Raw genomic sequence first — 15,386 nt, forward strand, 5'->3', positions numbered from 1 at the left:
TTATGTGTGTGTCTATATATAAAGCATATGCTATGTTTTATTGTATGCAATAGCCTATAAAATCCTAAGAACGTACATATTTTAATTAAAATTTTAAAATAATGCATTTGTTGTGGATGCAAGGGTAGATTGCGCAGAGTCATTATTAAGGAGCTTTGTGAACTATGTACTCTGAATACAGTTTGCTTAGAGAGCAGCACTGAAAGTGAGTAATAGAATTTATATTCATACTTATCAAAGTTAAAATCTTGCTTAGGTAATGATATATCAGCCAGCTCCTTAATTGCTTTTAAGTATTTGATTAATTACAGTGAACTCTACTTAAGCCTCATGTCTACCTCTGTAAAGTAAGTCCACAACTGTTATCTTAATTTCACAGATGGGTAAAGTGAGTGAGGGAGAATGTGCTCAGCATGACAGCCAGAAAATCAGCACATGCTCAGGGAGCTGAAGCTGCCCTGTGTCTTGCAATCCTCACTTAATTCATGCTCTTTGTTAAGAATGGGTGTAAAAATTCACTTCATGCAATTACTTGAGTAGATGTGTGCAAAAATAAAAGTAGGAAAAAAAACTTCTGTATTAGAAATCAGTAGCATCTTCTCTACTCTTACAGTATATCAAAAAGATCTGCTGAGTGTTGGTCATTATTTCCTTTGTCAGGCTCTTTGGAAATGTTTTCATTATTCTCTTTTCTCACAACTTTCTATGAGAATTTATTTAATTTTAATATTAGTAAGTGAATGTAGTAGCTTTAAACTTTGCTCAGATCCCTTAAAGCTTATTTTTTAAATCCATCTTCTTAACACTGACTTTCTTCATTTGGAATTAACCATGTAGATGGCTTCTAATCTCCTAGATCTTCTAAATCTAGGTGACATTGAAATTCTGAAGTGTATGTACAACACTGATATCATTTGACTTCTAAGTTTTAATGGTATGATTTCATTCAGGATAATGTTATTTTATCCACTCACAAAATATGCATCTTACCCAAGGTATTTCAGTAAGCTTTTTTCTTTATATAATCCAGATTGGATCCAAGCTTTTAAAAAGTATTTGAATATCCTTTATTTCTCAGGAAAAAAAAAATAATTTTCTGAGCTTGCATGTTTTTTCTCATTATTTTTATTAGAACCCCAGAATCATTTAGGTTATCCCCTAACACTTTCCAGCTTCTGGATTTGATTTGAGTCTGTATGTCAGGTGTTAGAGGCTTGAAGCAGAATTAGTATGTTATATAATCAGGTCACCTTTTGAAGAATTTTGTCACTCCTATCTTGGTTTTAAGTCACGGATAGCTGTCAGAGTGGCAAGGGAGACAGTTTAGAATCCAAAACTTTTCCTTTTATAAGACTTAATTATTAACATGCCATCAAATGATGTGTTAAAAAGATGAAGCAGTGAGTTTTTCTATGTCTGAATAGAAGACAACAGCTAAGCTGCAGCAGTGAGCATTATCAGTCACTGCATGGTTAGTAAAAGGTGTGTGAAAAAGGGCTTCACTCAGGGATTCACTGAGTAACACTGGAGCCAGTTTGTTCTGTGCCATAGCAGTGAATGCCAAAGTATCAGAAGTGTCAGTGAGTGGAGATATGATGAGCAGGTATAGTCATGAACTGGAAGGAAAGTTATCTTTTTCTTGTCTTGTGCTTTTGTAAAATGTGCAGAGGTGTATCCTGCTGCACCAAAAGTCTTTGGCTGGAACACTGGGGAAGGGGGACTTGATAATATACAGCTGCTCAAGCATTCCCTTGGTCCAAATGCTCTTCCTTTCTTTCTTGCAAGCCCACTGATTTTTAAGTGGGCATAAATAGCAGTGATTATTTTGTCTGAAATCTCAGGAGTAACAGTTTGATTGTTTCTCTTGACTTTCGTGTCTGCTGCTTAGTCAGATCTCTGTGTAAGAAGTCAAGCTGTCAGGGTGAAGTGGGCATCAGGAGGTGTGTGGCACGTACGTGTCCCTTGCTTAGAGAAATGGCAGTTCACATTTAGCTTGTGAGGATAGAAGCACATCTTTGGCATCTATAATTGCTTTTGCCCTAATGAGAGGTTCCCAGGTTCCAGAGGGCAAAATTTTGCAACAGGAGAGCCTTGAATGTGATTAATTTGCAACTTGGAATGCTGGCAGTATATTGAGTAGGAGACAGGAAGATAAAATGATGGGAAGCTAACCTGTTCTCCCAGCTGAGTTAGTCGTGATGTGCGGGGATTAGGGGAGGCTTGATTGAGTTCAGTAATTAGGGTACTTCACTTGCTTGAATGTCATTGTAGTGCAACTGCTACAGCTTTCTTTTTGAGAAAGCTTTAAAATTTGCTTTGTCTGTGGTGATGGATCTGCAAAGTGGAGCTAAAAATAACAGCTATGCAATTTAAGAACATGTACTCTTTAAATGGTTTTGGAAACTGGATCTGTTTAACCTTCTGAAATATTTGCATTTCACAAATTGTAGTAATACAGTTTCATAAACCATGCCCTTTTCAAATGACTGTAACAACACTGACTGCATAAAATTGCTTTTAATAATAGAGGAGAAGCATGAGCAAGAAGCTTCCATTTAAAAAAAATCTGCTTGTTTTCATTCTAAAAATTCTTTCCTAAATTAATAGGGTATTTTTCCTGTGTATGGTTTGTCACCTTCTCATACAGTGCATGGACAGACATAGTATTTTGAGCAAAAGATTGGACAAGCTACTGCCAGCAAATTGTTCATTCTAAACTGAAAAAAGCTTAAAAAAAAATACAGATGACTAGTGAAGGTATAAATGTTATTTGTATTGACTGTAACTGGCTTTGGAAAGTTGATGAGCTGTCTCATTAGATTTTCATCTGTGAATGCTGATGTATTAAAATTGAGGTCAGGACATTTTTCTACAAAGTTTCTTGATGAAACTTTAGTCAGAAGGCTTCAATAGTATCTAAAGTGGAACTTTAGATTCCTAACTAGTGGAAGAGGCCTTGTCTAGAAGGTCTGGTGACTGAGACAGATGTATGGGTGGAAAAATTAGTTTCAGTTCTACTCACTCAATTTATGAGGTTAGGGATTTTTAAATGCTTACATTTCTGCATCTTGTGTCATTTGGAGCCATGAGGTGGCAGTTTAAAATGGGTCTTTATATATTATAAGAAAACAAACATTTCAGTTTTTTTCTTCTATTACAGTACATACACTATTTTTTTCAGTGTCAGGATTTTGATTTGTATATCACTTAGCTTAAATATCAGTTTTGATCTATGCTTTAGCCATCACATAAATTCAGTTTTCAAAACCTTTGTCTTAACCTTGACATAACATGCTAATTGGCTTGGGGTTTTTTACAAGCTATGGTGCCAATGTTTATTTTTTAAATACTAACTCTTTTTATTGTTTCCTTCAGGAAAAAGCAGATACATTTATTTCTGTTTCAGTTTCAAGAGGGGCTTTTCATGTTGTGGTATATAGTTAATTCGTAAGAAATAAAGTAGCAAGCTTAAGTTGACCATTAATTCCAATCAACTAATAAGAAGTTTGATTTTTTTTCTTATAGGAGAGGATCAGATGGAGAGAAAAGGACAAGTTTTAATCCTTTTAGTGGAACAGGCTCTCAGTTTCCAGGACTACAAAGCAGCTAGTATGCATTGCCAGGAGCTCATGGCCGCAGGTGAAGTGAATAAACAGGGGATGCATGAGGTGATGGTGGTGGAAATCTGAGTTCTGACTTCTGTCTTACTGTGACTTGTGGTATTTCAGACTATTCCATTTTGTTAGAAGAGCAGTTACATCTCATTAGTGCAAGTGCACTGACATTGAATAGAGGCACATAAAGCAAATACTGCTTGGAATAAGTGTGTACTGAACTATTGGATGTATAACCTCAGGGAGCTTTTCTGTATGCCTTTGGGAACCACATTTTCTACTTCTTTCTATACTGTAGCCCTCTCAGACAGGTGAAACCATGTGACTGCAGCTAGCAGGAAAATACAGCTCTTTTAGAAGCCTACCTTTCTATCAGAACTCTGAAGATATTTTTATATTTGTGCTATTTATATGATTTGGGTATGTGAAAGTATGAGTGGAGGTAAATGAAATACATGTGTCAAAATACTAAGGAGGATGGGATTTGTTTCTTTGGTTCTTTTTTTCCTCTTTGAGAATGAGGGGGGAAAAAAATCAAGATTTATTGAGATTTTTTTAATATATCAAGTGATATATTTTATACTTTGTTTTTTACAGCTACTCCAGTAAAATGTTCAGTATCATGCTCTGAAATAAATTATTTTCTTACTGTAATATGTAGAAATATAGGATATAAGCTTACAGGTGGCTATTTTATTGTTATCTACAATATTTTAAAGATTAGTCTTTTATGTATTTGGTCAGTCTAAAATTGAGCTCCATCTCTGTTTTATAAAAGGAGCCTTTATGGTTCCTTTCACAGGGGATGCTAAGCCTTGACAGGAATACCACATACCCTCCTTTGTCTCATCCAATAATGATTGGGTAGCATCCTCCTTTCACTTGTGATAGGAAGTGTTTTGTGTTCCCTTGTAGGTTATTCTAAAAGCTGGGAGGTGTGCAGTCAGCTTGGGCAATCCGAGGGCTTCCAGGACCTGGGGATGCGCCAGGAGCTCATGGCCTTTGCTCTGACACACTGTCCCCCCAGTGCCATAGAGGCACTGCTGGCAGTCAGCAGCTCATTGCAAACCCAGGTACCTCTTTCTGGGGCTTCTTTCATCAAAGTTCAATGCCTGCCAAAGTAAAAGAGACTTGGGCTCATTTTCATGTTTATTCCCTTAATTTCTACCTTCCAGTATATTTATATTTATATTTGTTCTACTCTACTCTTCTACTTTCATTGTTATTTTTCAGCAAATGAGGTCTCTTTCTAAGCAGTTTTGTGTGATGAGTTGGTTTCTCAAGTAGAATTGCAGTTGTGTTCTCTAATACTTTTAATTTCTTTATTGATTGCCTGATTCAAACATTTTATTTGCAAATTTAACTGATGATATTTTAAAATATTTTTGTTATTTATACTTTGTAATGCAACTTCATTAAGTGCCCACACAAGTATCTATTAAAGGTTTATTCTATGGTTGTTATGATCATTACCCGATATGCAACGAAATTATTTTCTCAGAGATTTCAATGATGTAATGGTTTTAACAACTACAAGAGGTTTTGTGCCTGAGCAATCTTTATTAACTCTGCAATGACTGGCTTGATAGAATCACATCTTAAGTGTTGAGCTGATTGCAGTATATATGTAAGAACACATAATTGTGGTATTTAAATACAACTTATGTCAAGGTGACATAGCAAAAGTTTTATTTAAAACTGAAGGGCAGTAATTTAGATTGTCAAAATGTTAAATTTTTGTTCACTGTAATTGTGGCATGGCCTACATACTAGGACTTGTTTGAGTTCATAATTGTCTTAGTTGTCTAAGAGTCCACAATGTTCTTAGATTTATAATTGTGTAATAGAAACATCTTAGAGGTCTTTGGATACAGAATGTGAGAATGGGGAAGAAGGGAGTCATAGCTAGAGCACATGTGCAGCCTGGTTGACAGCTGCAAGTGTGTAGCCTTTTCCTTAAAAAATCCCCTGAACAGTAGTGTCTATGAGAGTACAGGCAACATGTGAAGATGGAATTTCAGTGCAGAACTTCTGCTCACAAAGCCTCTGTCCTGTGGAACACCTGTCTTTGTGGAGTTGCCCAGTCTCAGTTCAGACTGTGGATGTTTTTATGATATTTCTTTACCCTACGTTGTACAGCATGGAACATAAAATTAAAAAAAAATAAAAAAAATAATTTCTTAGATTATGGGAAAAATATTGCACAAAATTCATGGAGAAGGGAAGGTAATTTTGTCTAGTGACTACAGCAGTGAGAAGATGTCAGAGATGCTGTGGTTTCTTTGCATCTTCTCCTGCACTCTTTTCTTTCATAGAAGCCTTTACATCCCAGTTTCTTGGGTTTCCCACAAAATCAGTTATAATTCTTTCATTGGCTTATTTGGCTGGCAAGAGATAATATTTATTTCATGTTTATAGATTCTTTATGAGGCTGTGAATTACCAGTTTCTTCCTTCTGAAGGAGGTGAGAATTCAAATATCTCTGGGCCTTTGTTGGTCAGTAAGGATACAGAGGTAAGTTTTAATGTGAATTTTAAAAGTAATCATAACTTTGTTCTACATTACTCTGAAGAACCAAATTTGAATTTTTATCAACATCTGTCTGCTTACTAGATAAAATGAGCAACATTAGACATTTACTACTTTCTGTTGTTAGATTAAGTTTGAAGTTTTGCTTTTGTATTTATACTTAGTTCTGATTTTTAGTTGCTTCTTCCTACACAGTCTTAGCACCATTGAAAAAAAATTATAAACTCAGAGGCAGGAAAAGTGCAACAGAACTTATGTTAAAGTAGACATTTATATATATATTTTAATCTGTCCCAGTTGCAAAACAAAATATTTTAAACCTGAAATACATATTTAATCAAAAAGTGTTTGGAATTTAACTTTTTTCCCCTTAGTTCTGTGCATCATGAGGTTTATGACTTGTTATTTTGTAATGTTCATTTGTTGCATGTGAAATTGGTTTCATGTGTGAGATGAGAAGGAATATTGAGTGTTCCAGAGGCAGGACAACAGGAAACAAGTCTTCTATTTTTCTTTCTGCTTTTATGTCTATTATTTTATGTCTGTATCTGTACAATTTCAAGTACTTTTCTCCCTTTAATGATGTAATTATTTACCTATTTATGAAAACAGGAATGTTTTTCACACTATCTGAAGTGGAAAATTCTATATTTAATTTATTCTTTTTTCTGTTTCATCAAATAAGTGAGAAATAAATAAATCTAGGGGTGAGGAGAGGTGGTTAGAAACCTTAAAGAAATAAAGAAAAGAAGAGGTGAAAAGTGGGTGGTGAAAGGGAAGCAAAGAAAGAAGAGAAGGTTCGTGTTGCATAAGGTGGCTTTTTGAGCAGTTGTGATTTCCAGCCTCCATGGAGAATATGTCCATATTTTATGTGTGGTTTTTATGTATGTACATGTGTGTATGTGTATATAAATATATATGTGCATGAATATGTAGACATACATGTACATGTATGCATTTGCATATATATGAAATTAATGGCAGGAAAGTAAAATAGCACTGTAAGTAGTATTCAGAGGAAGAGGGCCAAGAATCATCAATATTAAGAACAGGTCTGCTTCCCTGGAACAAATGCTTTTTATTTTCTGGAAATCTGTAGATGCATCTCTCTGAGTGGGAGGTTAAGTAGATGTTAATAAAATTGATATGGGTGTGGATGCATATGTTTACAATATTTTAATGTCTATAAAAATTTGTCATGCATCACCTTTCATGTGCTGTAGTATTATATTGTGGCAGAACAATTAGGCATGCATATAAATGATTAAGAAATTTATTCAAAGGTTTATCAGAGTTGAGTAAACTCACTAATTAACTTCGCTATCATTTCAGTTTGCATATTGGAAGCAATTTTCATTATGCTGGAGAATTGACATTCAAAAATTTCTCCAACATAGCTTTCATTCCCCCTCCTTCTTAGTTGTGGTTGATTGTCTCTTTAGAATTGGAAGTAGGTAGACCTGGCAAGTTTATATGTTGCTGCACTGAGGTGTATTTTCTTTTTGTTTAATATGGCTCCTTGGCATGTTGTGTTTCAGACTGTTACACTAGGAAATGAAGTTCTGTATATTTGCTAATTCTTTCTTTTTGTTCTCTCCCAGTTGACTTAATAGGGATTTATAGCTTTTTTCATTTCTTGGAATGACACAGGAGGAACCATAGCCAAAAATTTACTCACTGTATAACTTATCCTTTGTTACAGGCATCTGCAGTGTTAGAAAAGCAATATATTCAATAACTCAGTTTCTCTGACCTCACTGAATCCCATAACTGCAATCCGTGTAGTTACACTTCATCTAATTCCTTGTGCTTCACCTTCATTGTCACAGAATTTTAGTTTCTTTAGAGAAAAAAAACAACAAACTGGAAGATTTTTCTTGTATTCCTTTCATTTTTACTTATATCCTGATTAATTTACAGAATCCTTATTTGAGGAAATTGAAAAATGTTGTTCTTCTTCACTTACTGATACCTTTCCAAATTGGTGCTCTAAGTTTTCTTATCTTGACTTGATTAAGGTCTGGCATACATGTGTTTGGGCATCACTTTTTGTATTGCATTCAAAATACCAATCTGTAAGTATATCAGTTTTGCTTTTTAAACCTTTAGTGACCTTATTCTATCCCTCTTACTTTCACCTAGCATTGAATTATTAGTCTCCATTACCATGCCTTTATACCAGCATCACCAGCTGGTTATACTTCTTCATCGGTTTTTTCTTGGTGAACTCTTCCCTAGAAATTTCTAATAAAATTTCATTTTTGTTAAATTTTTCCTCTAATTTTTTTCCCTTAAAACTCATAGAAATGTTGATAGGAGCTGGCTATATGTATACATACACTGCTTAGAAATAGTTCATTTAAAGTTGCTGTCATGTTGGCTTCAGCATAACTTTTGTCCAAATTTTTGGTGGTCCTACTCTAAAAGAAATTCATGACTGCTGAGATAAAGATGCATGTCATTATTCTATAGGAGCTAATGCATTTGCACAAGCTTTGTGTCAGCTTGTCACTGTTGTTTGAAGTCCTGGAATCTATTTGAGAAGTTATTTTTTGGAAGCTGTGATGATTCCAGTGTACCAGATTGTTTTTAAGCAAAATGTTAAGTTTCAGCAGTCCTCATCCTTTTTACTGCCTCATCCTTTTTTACTTGTGTGTGCTACAAAATGCCTACACAACTAATCTTGTGCTTCTCAACCAAAATATCTTGGTGAGAACATTATGGTCTTGATTAAGGAAAAGCCTTTCAGAATATTAATGATAAAATATTAAATTCAAATGAAATGCTTAGTCATGAGATGCTGTGTTGTGTGTAAGCACAAAACAATATTAATCAGTTGCCTTTTAAGTGAGCTGTGACTTTGTTAAATCTGCATAATATTTAAAATATGTTTACATCTGTTATAAATCATTATTTATTACATATCGGAATATGAAAGCATAATTACTGTAAAGTGGCACATCAACCCAAGAGAAATTAAGTTTAAAGTTTTTTGAAAATGAACTCTATAGAAAAGCAGATGTATTTTCTAGAGGAGAATATGTTCAAATTATAAGAATGATTTTCTTTAAGGCTTTTTAAGGAAAAGTTCTGATTAAAAGAGCATTAGTGCCTTTGCTTTTCCAGTTTTCCCAGGCACAGTATCTGGGAAAAGACAGGATCTCTTAGAACTTTTGTTTACATTAAATTGGTAGGTCATACATTTTTATCACAGTTTGTTAGAAATTATTAGAGAATCATGATCAGTCATCCTCTTGTCCTTTAGCTGCTGCCCCAAAATGTCGAGTCCTCTGTCAGACCTGCAGATGTTAAAGCAGCTGTCTTAATTACTGCTGTAATCTCAGGCAGTCATCAAAGGCTGTGTTTCAGCAGCTGAATCAAATGCATTGTGTCTGCTTAAGGCTGGGTTACTTCTTTGTTTCCAGTGATGTTATGGCCCTAATAAGAGCCTGAACATTCAGTGACTCCTGAATATTAGTGTTGTCATCTTGAGCTGAATCTGTTCCATAGTCTCTCATTTAGGCTCTGGTTGTTTCATCATTGCAGAACTGAAGTTTTCACTTTGACTGGTTCATAGCTGAAACAGACATTGAAAAAAAAAATACAAAATCCCCAGTATAAAACCCTCTAAGGCATAAAAATGTAGATTCTACACGAATGTAGAATGCACAAAAATGTAGAATCTACATTAATACTCACGTAAGAGACTATTTTAAATTCCTGTTTGGCAATGGGAGTACCAAAAAGGGAAAAGGAAGAGACCTAATGTGTGATCTTCTGTTTTCGAACAGACTGTTCTGCGTCATTTCATTTCCTTCATAGTCTTGACATATAATGATTCTTAACATATAAAAGTGTATGCAGTGTATAGTTTTTGCCCATTTTAATCCTTGCATTTTGATTAATTGTCATTAAAGACCAAAACCAATCCTAAAATCTGTGCTGCTGTTCTAGTTTATTACTGTCTTTTGTGTGGCTTCTCGCAAAAGCAATTGGCTTTGTTATTTGTCCTCTCGTTAGACTGTTTGGAGTTATACAAGTGTATGTGGGAGCAAAGGTATATGTATATAAGTATATGCTGTATATATATATATATGTTTAAAAATATTTTATCAAGAGCAACTTGATAATTCAGAATTTGGTTGTCTTTTTGATATCACTTAGATTCAAGCAGATTTTCAATCTGCGAATTTGGCTGCTATTTAATAAGTTGCTCTTGCTTTATTATTTTGATTTTAATCAGAAGTGCTTACTTTTATAAAGGATGTCAGGAAGAATTAATAGAAGAAAATAATTTCCCCCAAACACCTCTCAGAACCCCCAAACTGTAACTTCTCCCTAAAGATACAATAAAACTATACAATTAAAGTTGTTTTCTTGAGATGAGTTCTCCAACCTTATTTAACTTCTTTTGTGGGAGATTGATTTGGGATAACAAAAAGTTGTAACCTGGCTCCAGGTACAGAGTAAAATGGCTTCTCAGAAAACAGAATTTCTGTTTGGGCTGAAAAAAACTATAATTACTTGTAAGAGTTGAAATTATTTTAAAACAAAAGTTAGTAGAGTTTATCTGATAGCAGTAGTACCATAAGCATTCACGCCTGCATACAAGTTAGCTCATTAATTTTCACACTGCTGAAGGAGATTGATTTAAAGAAATTGTTTTGCTCAAATGCAGTTGACAGCTTGGATGGGATTTTTTTTTTCTCATTCTGTTTTGGTTTGGTTTAGTTTTCATTTATTTTTTCTCCATGAGAATTCAGCTAGGTGTTTTGCAGCATCTCCTTGAAAATGGTGGCAGAGGAATTAATATTAGTATGTAACATTTAAAATAAATTACAAAAAGCTGTCTTACTAAGTACTTAAAGTGGTTTATTTAAAAAACACAGGAGCAAGAAATTTGCACCCCAGGCCACCAGATCTAGGATTTTCAGTTGGTTTTAATTTTTCAGAGGAGCAAAAATTCTGACAGGTTGCACTTGGCATGCACTTTCTTCATTTGGTGAAGTAAGAGCCGAAATTCTCAGTTTAGCCGGTTGGTTCAGTAGTGGTACATCTGTGAAATACACAATATGATTTCAGAAAAGATTGAAACAAATGCTGGAGGACTTAAGATGAACCTGCTACTTAAATGGTCAGCTTGAGGCAGTAACTTACTGTACATTATAGTAAAAGGTACTAAAAATAAAGTTTTCTACATGAAATTCCACCTTATTGAAGCTGATACATTTTTCCTCTGAGATTACAGTGGGATGTATTTCTCTTTAGCATAACTTGGCATCCTTTGGCTCTCATATTTAAATTTTGTCATGAATTAATAAGTTGTAAAATAATACTTCCCATGCAGTTATACAGGTAGAATTTTTCAATATACTTCAGTATACAGGGAAATTAATAGTAGAGTCATTTGGGATAAACATATGGCAGTTAAAGTTTGCTATATGGAGGAAAACACTTGTTTTTTATTGCAAAAACAGTGTGTTTATCTTAGTATGCTAATTATATGTTTATGACTAATATGCACACATTGTAAAGCATGCAATTAACACCAGCCTTTGAGAGCTGGAACAGCACAGATCAGACAACATGGGTATTATTGAAATGCTTTATATGAGGGAGAGCTAGTGCAGAGAGCCCCATTTGTCTCTACTTTTAAGAATGGAGTTATGTGTGAGTTCATACTAAGTTAAGGTATATGTCCATGTATTGCAGAAGCAGTTTTTGACTGAGAAGAGGTTGGGGTTCTTGTAGTCTTTCAGACTGGCTGTTCTCAGTGTTTTGTGTGCCAGCTGCAGAATTTCAAAGCTTGATGATAATTTATCACTTGGTCTAGAGATGTGTATTTGCATCTCTACCATTTCCCCTATTAGGAATTCAACTTAATTAATGCTACTTCTGTAAAATTACAAAACTGTCTCTACTATCAGCTTTCTTGAATTACTGAAGATTAAGTTTATATACTCGATATCGCATCTCGCCGGATCTGATCTGTCCCTGTCACTTGGGCCTGCGACAGGAGTGGGTCACACCCCAGGAGCAGGATGACCCGAGGTGTGACTAGAGCACTTGCTCTACGGCTTTTTGGCTGTCAGTCTGGGCTCTGAGGAGACAAGGACGAGAGGGAGGTCTTTTGCATGGGATAATAGAGGATTTATTGCTCTGGGGAATATTGGGGGCAAAAAAAGAAAATGTGAGCGTGCAACAGCTGAAATATGGAGGTAGTTCAAAGGGAAGGTACAGATCATCAGCTAATCAGAGATATCCTGGGGAGGGTAAAAGGCAGGGTTCACAAAATCATCATCCAATGAGGGAGGTAATGGAGGAAAGTTGGGTCACATGGACTAATCAAGCATCGAAGTTTAGGGGATTTCCAAAGTGGAGTTCCAAGCATGTGGTGGGCCTAAGACAGATTGACAGGAGACTCAGGGTAGATTGACAACATGGGGTGGGAGGGCCTCAGTCAGACCAAACCATCAACTTATGTAATAACAGAGCATACCATTAACAAGAAACATGCTGCAATAACTCCATCCTCAGATTTGTAGAAAGGTGATTATTTTAGTGGAAAAGTGGAACTAATAATAAATTAGTTCATTTATGCAGAACATTGTCATTATAAGCTTTGGAATTAAAACCAGTTCTGTCTGTGGAAACAAGGGGTGATAAATGAGTAAGGGGCCAAATGTTCTACTGATCACACCGCTTACTTCACAGTGAAACTCCTAAATCACTTTTAGTTTGTCTTTATTTTTGGCAGCTGCTAGCTGAATTAATGATCATTCAAATGTATTTTTAATATAGTGTGCCTGAACTCTTAATGCGTTTGTTTGGCTTTAGGGCATTAACCTAATTATAGCTAACCCTTGCATTGTGTGTTGGATATGTCACAGGATGAAACTGACGTCTCCTCTGGCCAGTCTGCCGATTTGTTGTACTGGACGACATCCAAAACCATGAAGGTGTTGTCCAACACAACTCTGACTACCAAAGCCATGCTACATGCTGTCAGTGATGGGCAGTGGTGGAAGAGATCATTAACTTATCTGCGGCCATTACATGTAAGGGATTGCTGATGTGGCTCCAAATGTTTACACAGTTGTGATACATTAATGTAAAAACTCAGCTCCTTTGTGGGACCTGACAACTGAAGGCCTCAAATCAGTAAATGAACTAAAGACATCACAGAACTGTTTGAAATCCCAGTGAAGGAAGGGGTCTAAAGCTGTTTTCTAGTCCGTTTTGTCCTGTTTTCTTACCATAGTGTAAGAAACCCTAATTGAAATTTGGTGGAACTCTAAAACTTTGGGGAAACAAAGAAGAGTAAATCCCACTCTTTAAATACTGTCGTCTTGTATTCAAAACTGTTCCTTTTCAGTTTGTCTTTTCTACTTACTCTATTTCAGTGAATTTTCTATAATGTTTGTGATACTGTTTTTTGTGATGCTACTTTTGAACATGATTCTCTTTCCTTTTTTAAGAATACTGGACTGGTTTATGTAAGATGACTCTTTTCCTACTCTCCACTGAATTCAATGATCTTTTCATTTACAGTTGTTTCCCTTCTCCACAGTGTTTACAGAATTTTTATGAGCTTTTTTACAACTAGGCTCAACTATACTTATTTTTCCCAGGGCCAAGAATTTGGAGGTGTATTAAAAAGTGGGCCTGGAGAAAATGCTTCTGTGGAAAAACAAGGCTGTCATCCATTTTATGAATCTCTAATTGATGATCCATATGTTGCAGAAGTAAGTTACAGTTGCAGAACTCTGCAGTTTTTATTGAGATCTAATAATCAAGTAAAAGTTCAGAGTTTTTGCTTATATGTGTGACTTGAAATTCTATGCTGTAGTGGGAAAAAATCCAGAATTTAACAAAGGAAAGCAAATGGAAGAACTGAGGTAGGCAATAGCATGTGACGCAGGTGACTCAAAAGACAGTGCAGGTGTGGAGTGCATATGTCAGTTGTCTTTTTACTTCCAGTCTGAAGTCAGCTATGGAACATACCAGAACAATTCCTTGGAAAGCTTTGCTGAGGTGTTGCTGAGAACAGGGAAACTTGCAGAAACAAAGAGTGAACGAAAAGACCTACTTCCAACTACAGAAGGTATGGACATATTGTATGTATTCACTCCATATATAGTAAATACAGAAGTGTCTGTGGGTGGGTTTAAGTGTGGAGAATTGCGCAGTATGATCTGAAGTATTGTTTGGGTGTTCTGCATGAATTGTGATCTGGTTCAACAGCTCTTGTTGATAAGAAGTCTTGTTAGAAGTACCTGCAGTTTTCAAAGGAATTGGTGATTTTAAGGGGAGTTGCTCAGCAAAGACTAGAAAAATGAAAGTTGTCTTTAAATAAGCAGAATGTATTATTTGGGGGTTGGCAATCATAGGAGGAATTGAAGGTTTTGTGAATATTACCATGTACAGGTAATGGGAATTTGCAAGCCAGTGTGAGTTATTTCTCTGTATGCCTGCATATTCTATTGGTCAGATTCTGTGCCACTGTGTATCCAGGTTTCAGTATTGCAGGTTCATTGTAGTATTTTATTTGCCAATTAATGCTTAACTACAGCTTCTGGAATCATCAGAACTTTTTGTCTTCTTCCAAAATGTCTACATGTTAGAGGTTATATTTAATACTTTCTTAACTGAAGCAATTTCTCTTTTTAAAAAAAGACAAATGACAAAAAACCACCTGTGGTTGTTTACCTTTCCTTTTGGATGTCTCCTGCTGGTTTAAGAAATTAACTGTTTAAATATTTGCACGCTAGTGTCTTTTGAAGGAAGATACGTGTATTATACTTGACTTGTGGTAAATTCTATAATGAAAAATGAGCATATTAAATCACTTGCTTTATGAGAAGTTTCAAGACAGGTTTTCTTCTTAAGCCACACATTTACTTAAACTGTTTCATGAAAAAACAGCATATTTGTCTTACAAGTATATGATTCAGTAGTTTGAGATATGTGGTATTTGTGCAGATAACCTGTGTAATTCTAATAGAACAACATTGTAAATCAGAAAACGTTAGCAGCAGCTTGTATAAATTTGGGTGTGTGAATGTTTTGTTCTTTACATGCTGTCTTAATGCAGAAAAATCCTTTAAAATCAGTACTTAAAATCTTATTTGTTACATGCTGAATGTCCATAGGCTTTTAGCTTTAATACCTGTGTCTTAAAGGGCAGGGGGGAAGGATTAAAAAGTATTTATTGCTTTCTTAGGAAAATTATTTAATTGGCAG

The 15,386-nt window shown here is 35.2% G+C and overlaps 1 protein-coding gene across 1 annotated transcript in view; it reads left to right on the top strand.

The window, feature by feature from the left end:
• The window catches only part of NBAS (NBAS subunit of NRZ tethering complex), a 160,696-nt gene that overhangs the window by 62,680 nt on the left and 82,630 nt on the right, over positions 1–15,386 (top strand). The window contains exons 33-38 of the mRNA XM_086875837.1: positions 3,526–3,639; positions 4,530–4,687; positions 6,033–6,128; positions 13,034–13,201; positions 13,775–13,888; positions 14,124–14,247. Coding sequence (XP_086731963.1) covers positions 3,526–3,639; positions 4,530–4,687; positions 6,033–6,128; positions 13,034–13,201; positions 13,775–13,888; positions 14,124–14,247 — 774 coding nt within the window. The remainder of the gene's footprint in view (positions 1–3,525; positions 3,640–4,529; positions 4,688–6,032; positions 6,129–13,033; positions 13,202–13,774; positions 13,889–14,123; positions 14,248–15,386) is intronic.

This window comes from Cyanistes caeruleus, chromosome 2 (assembly GCF_971803275.1).
Source record: "Cyanistes caeruleus chromosome 2, bCyaCae1.hap1.1, whole genome shotgun sequence".
Classification (NCBI taxonomy): domain Eukaryota; kingdom Metazoa; phylum Chordata; class Aves; order Passeriformes; family Paridae; genus Cyanistes; species Cyanistes caeruleus.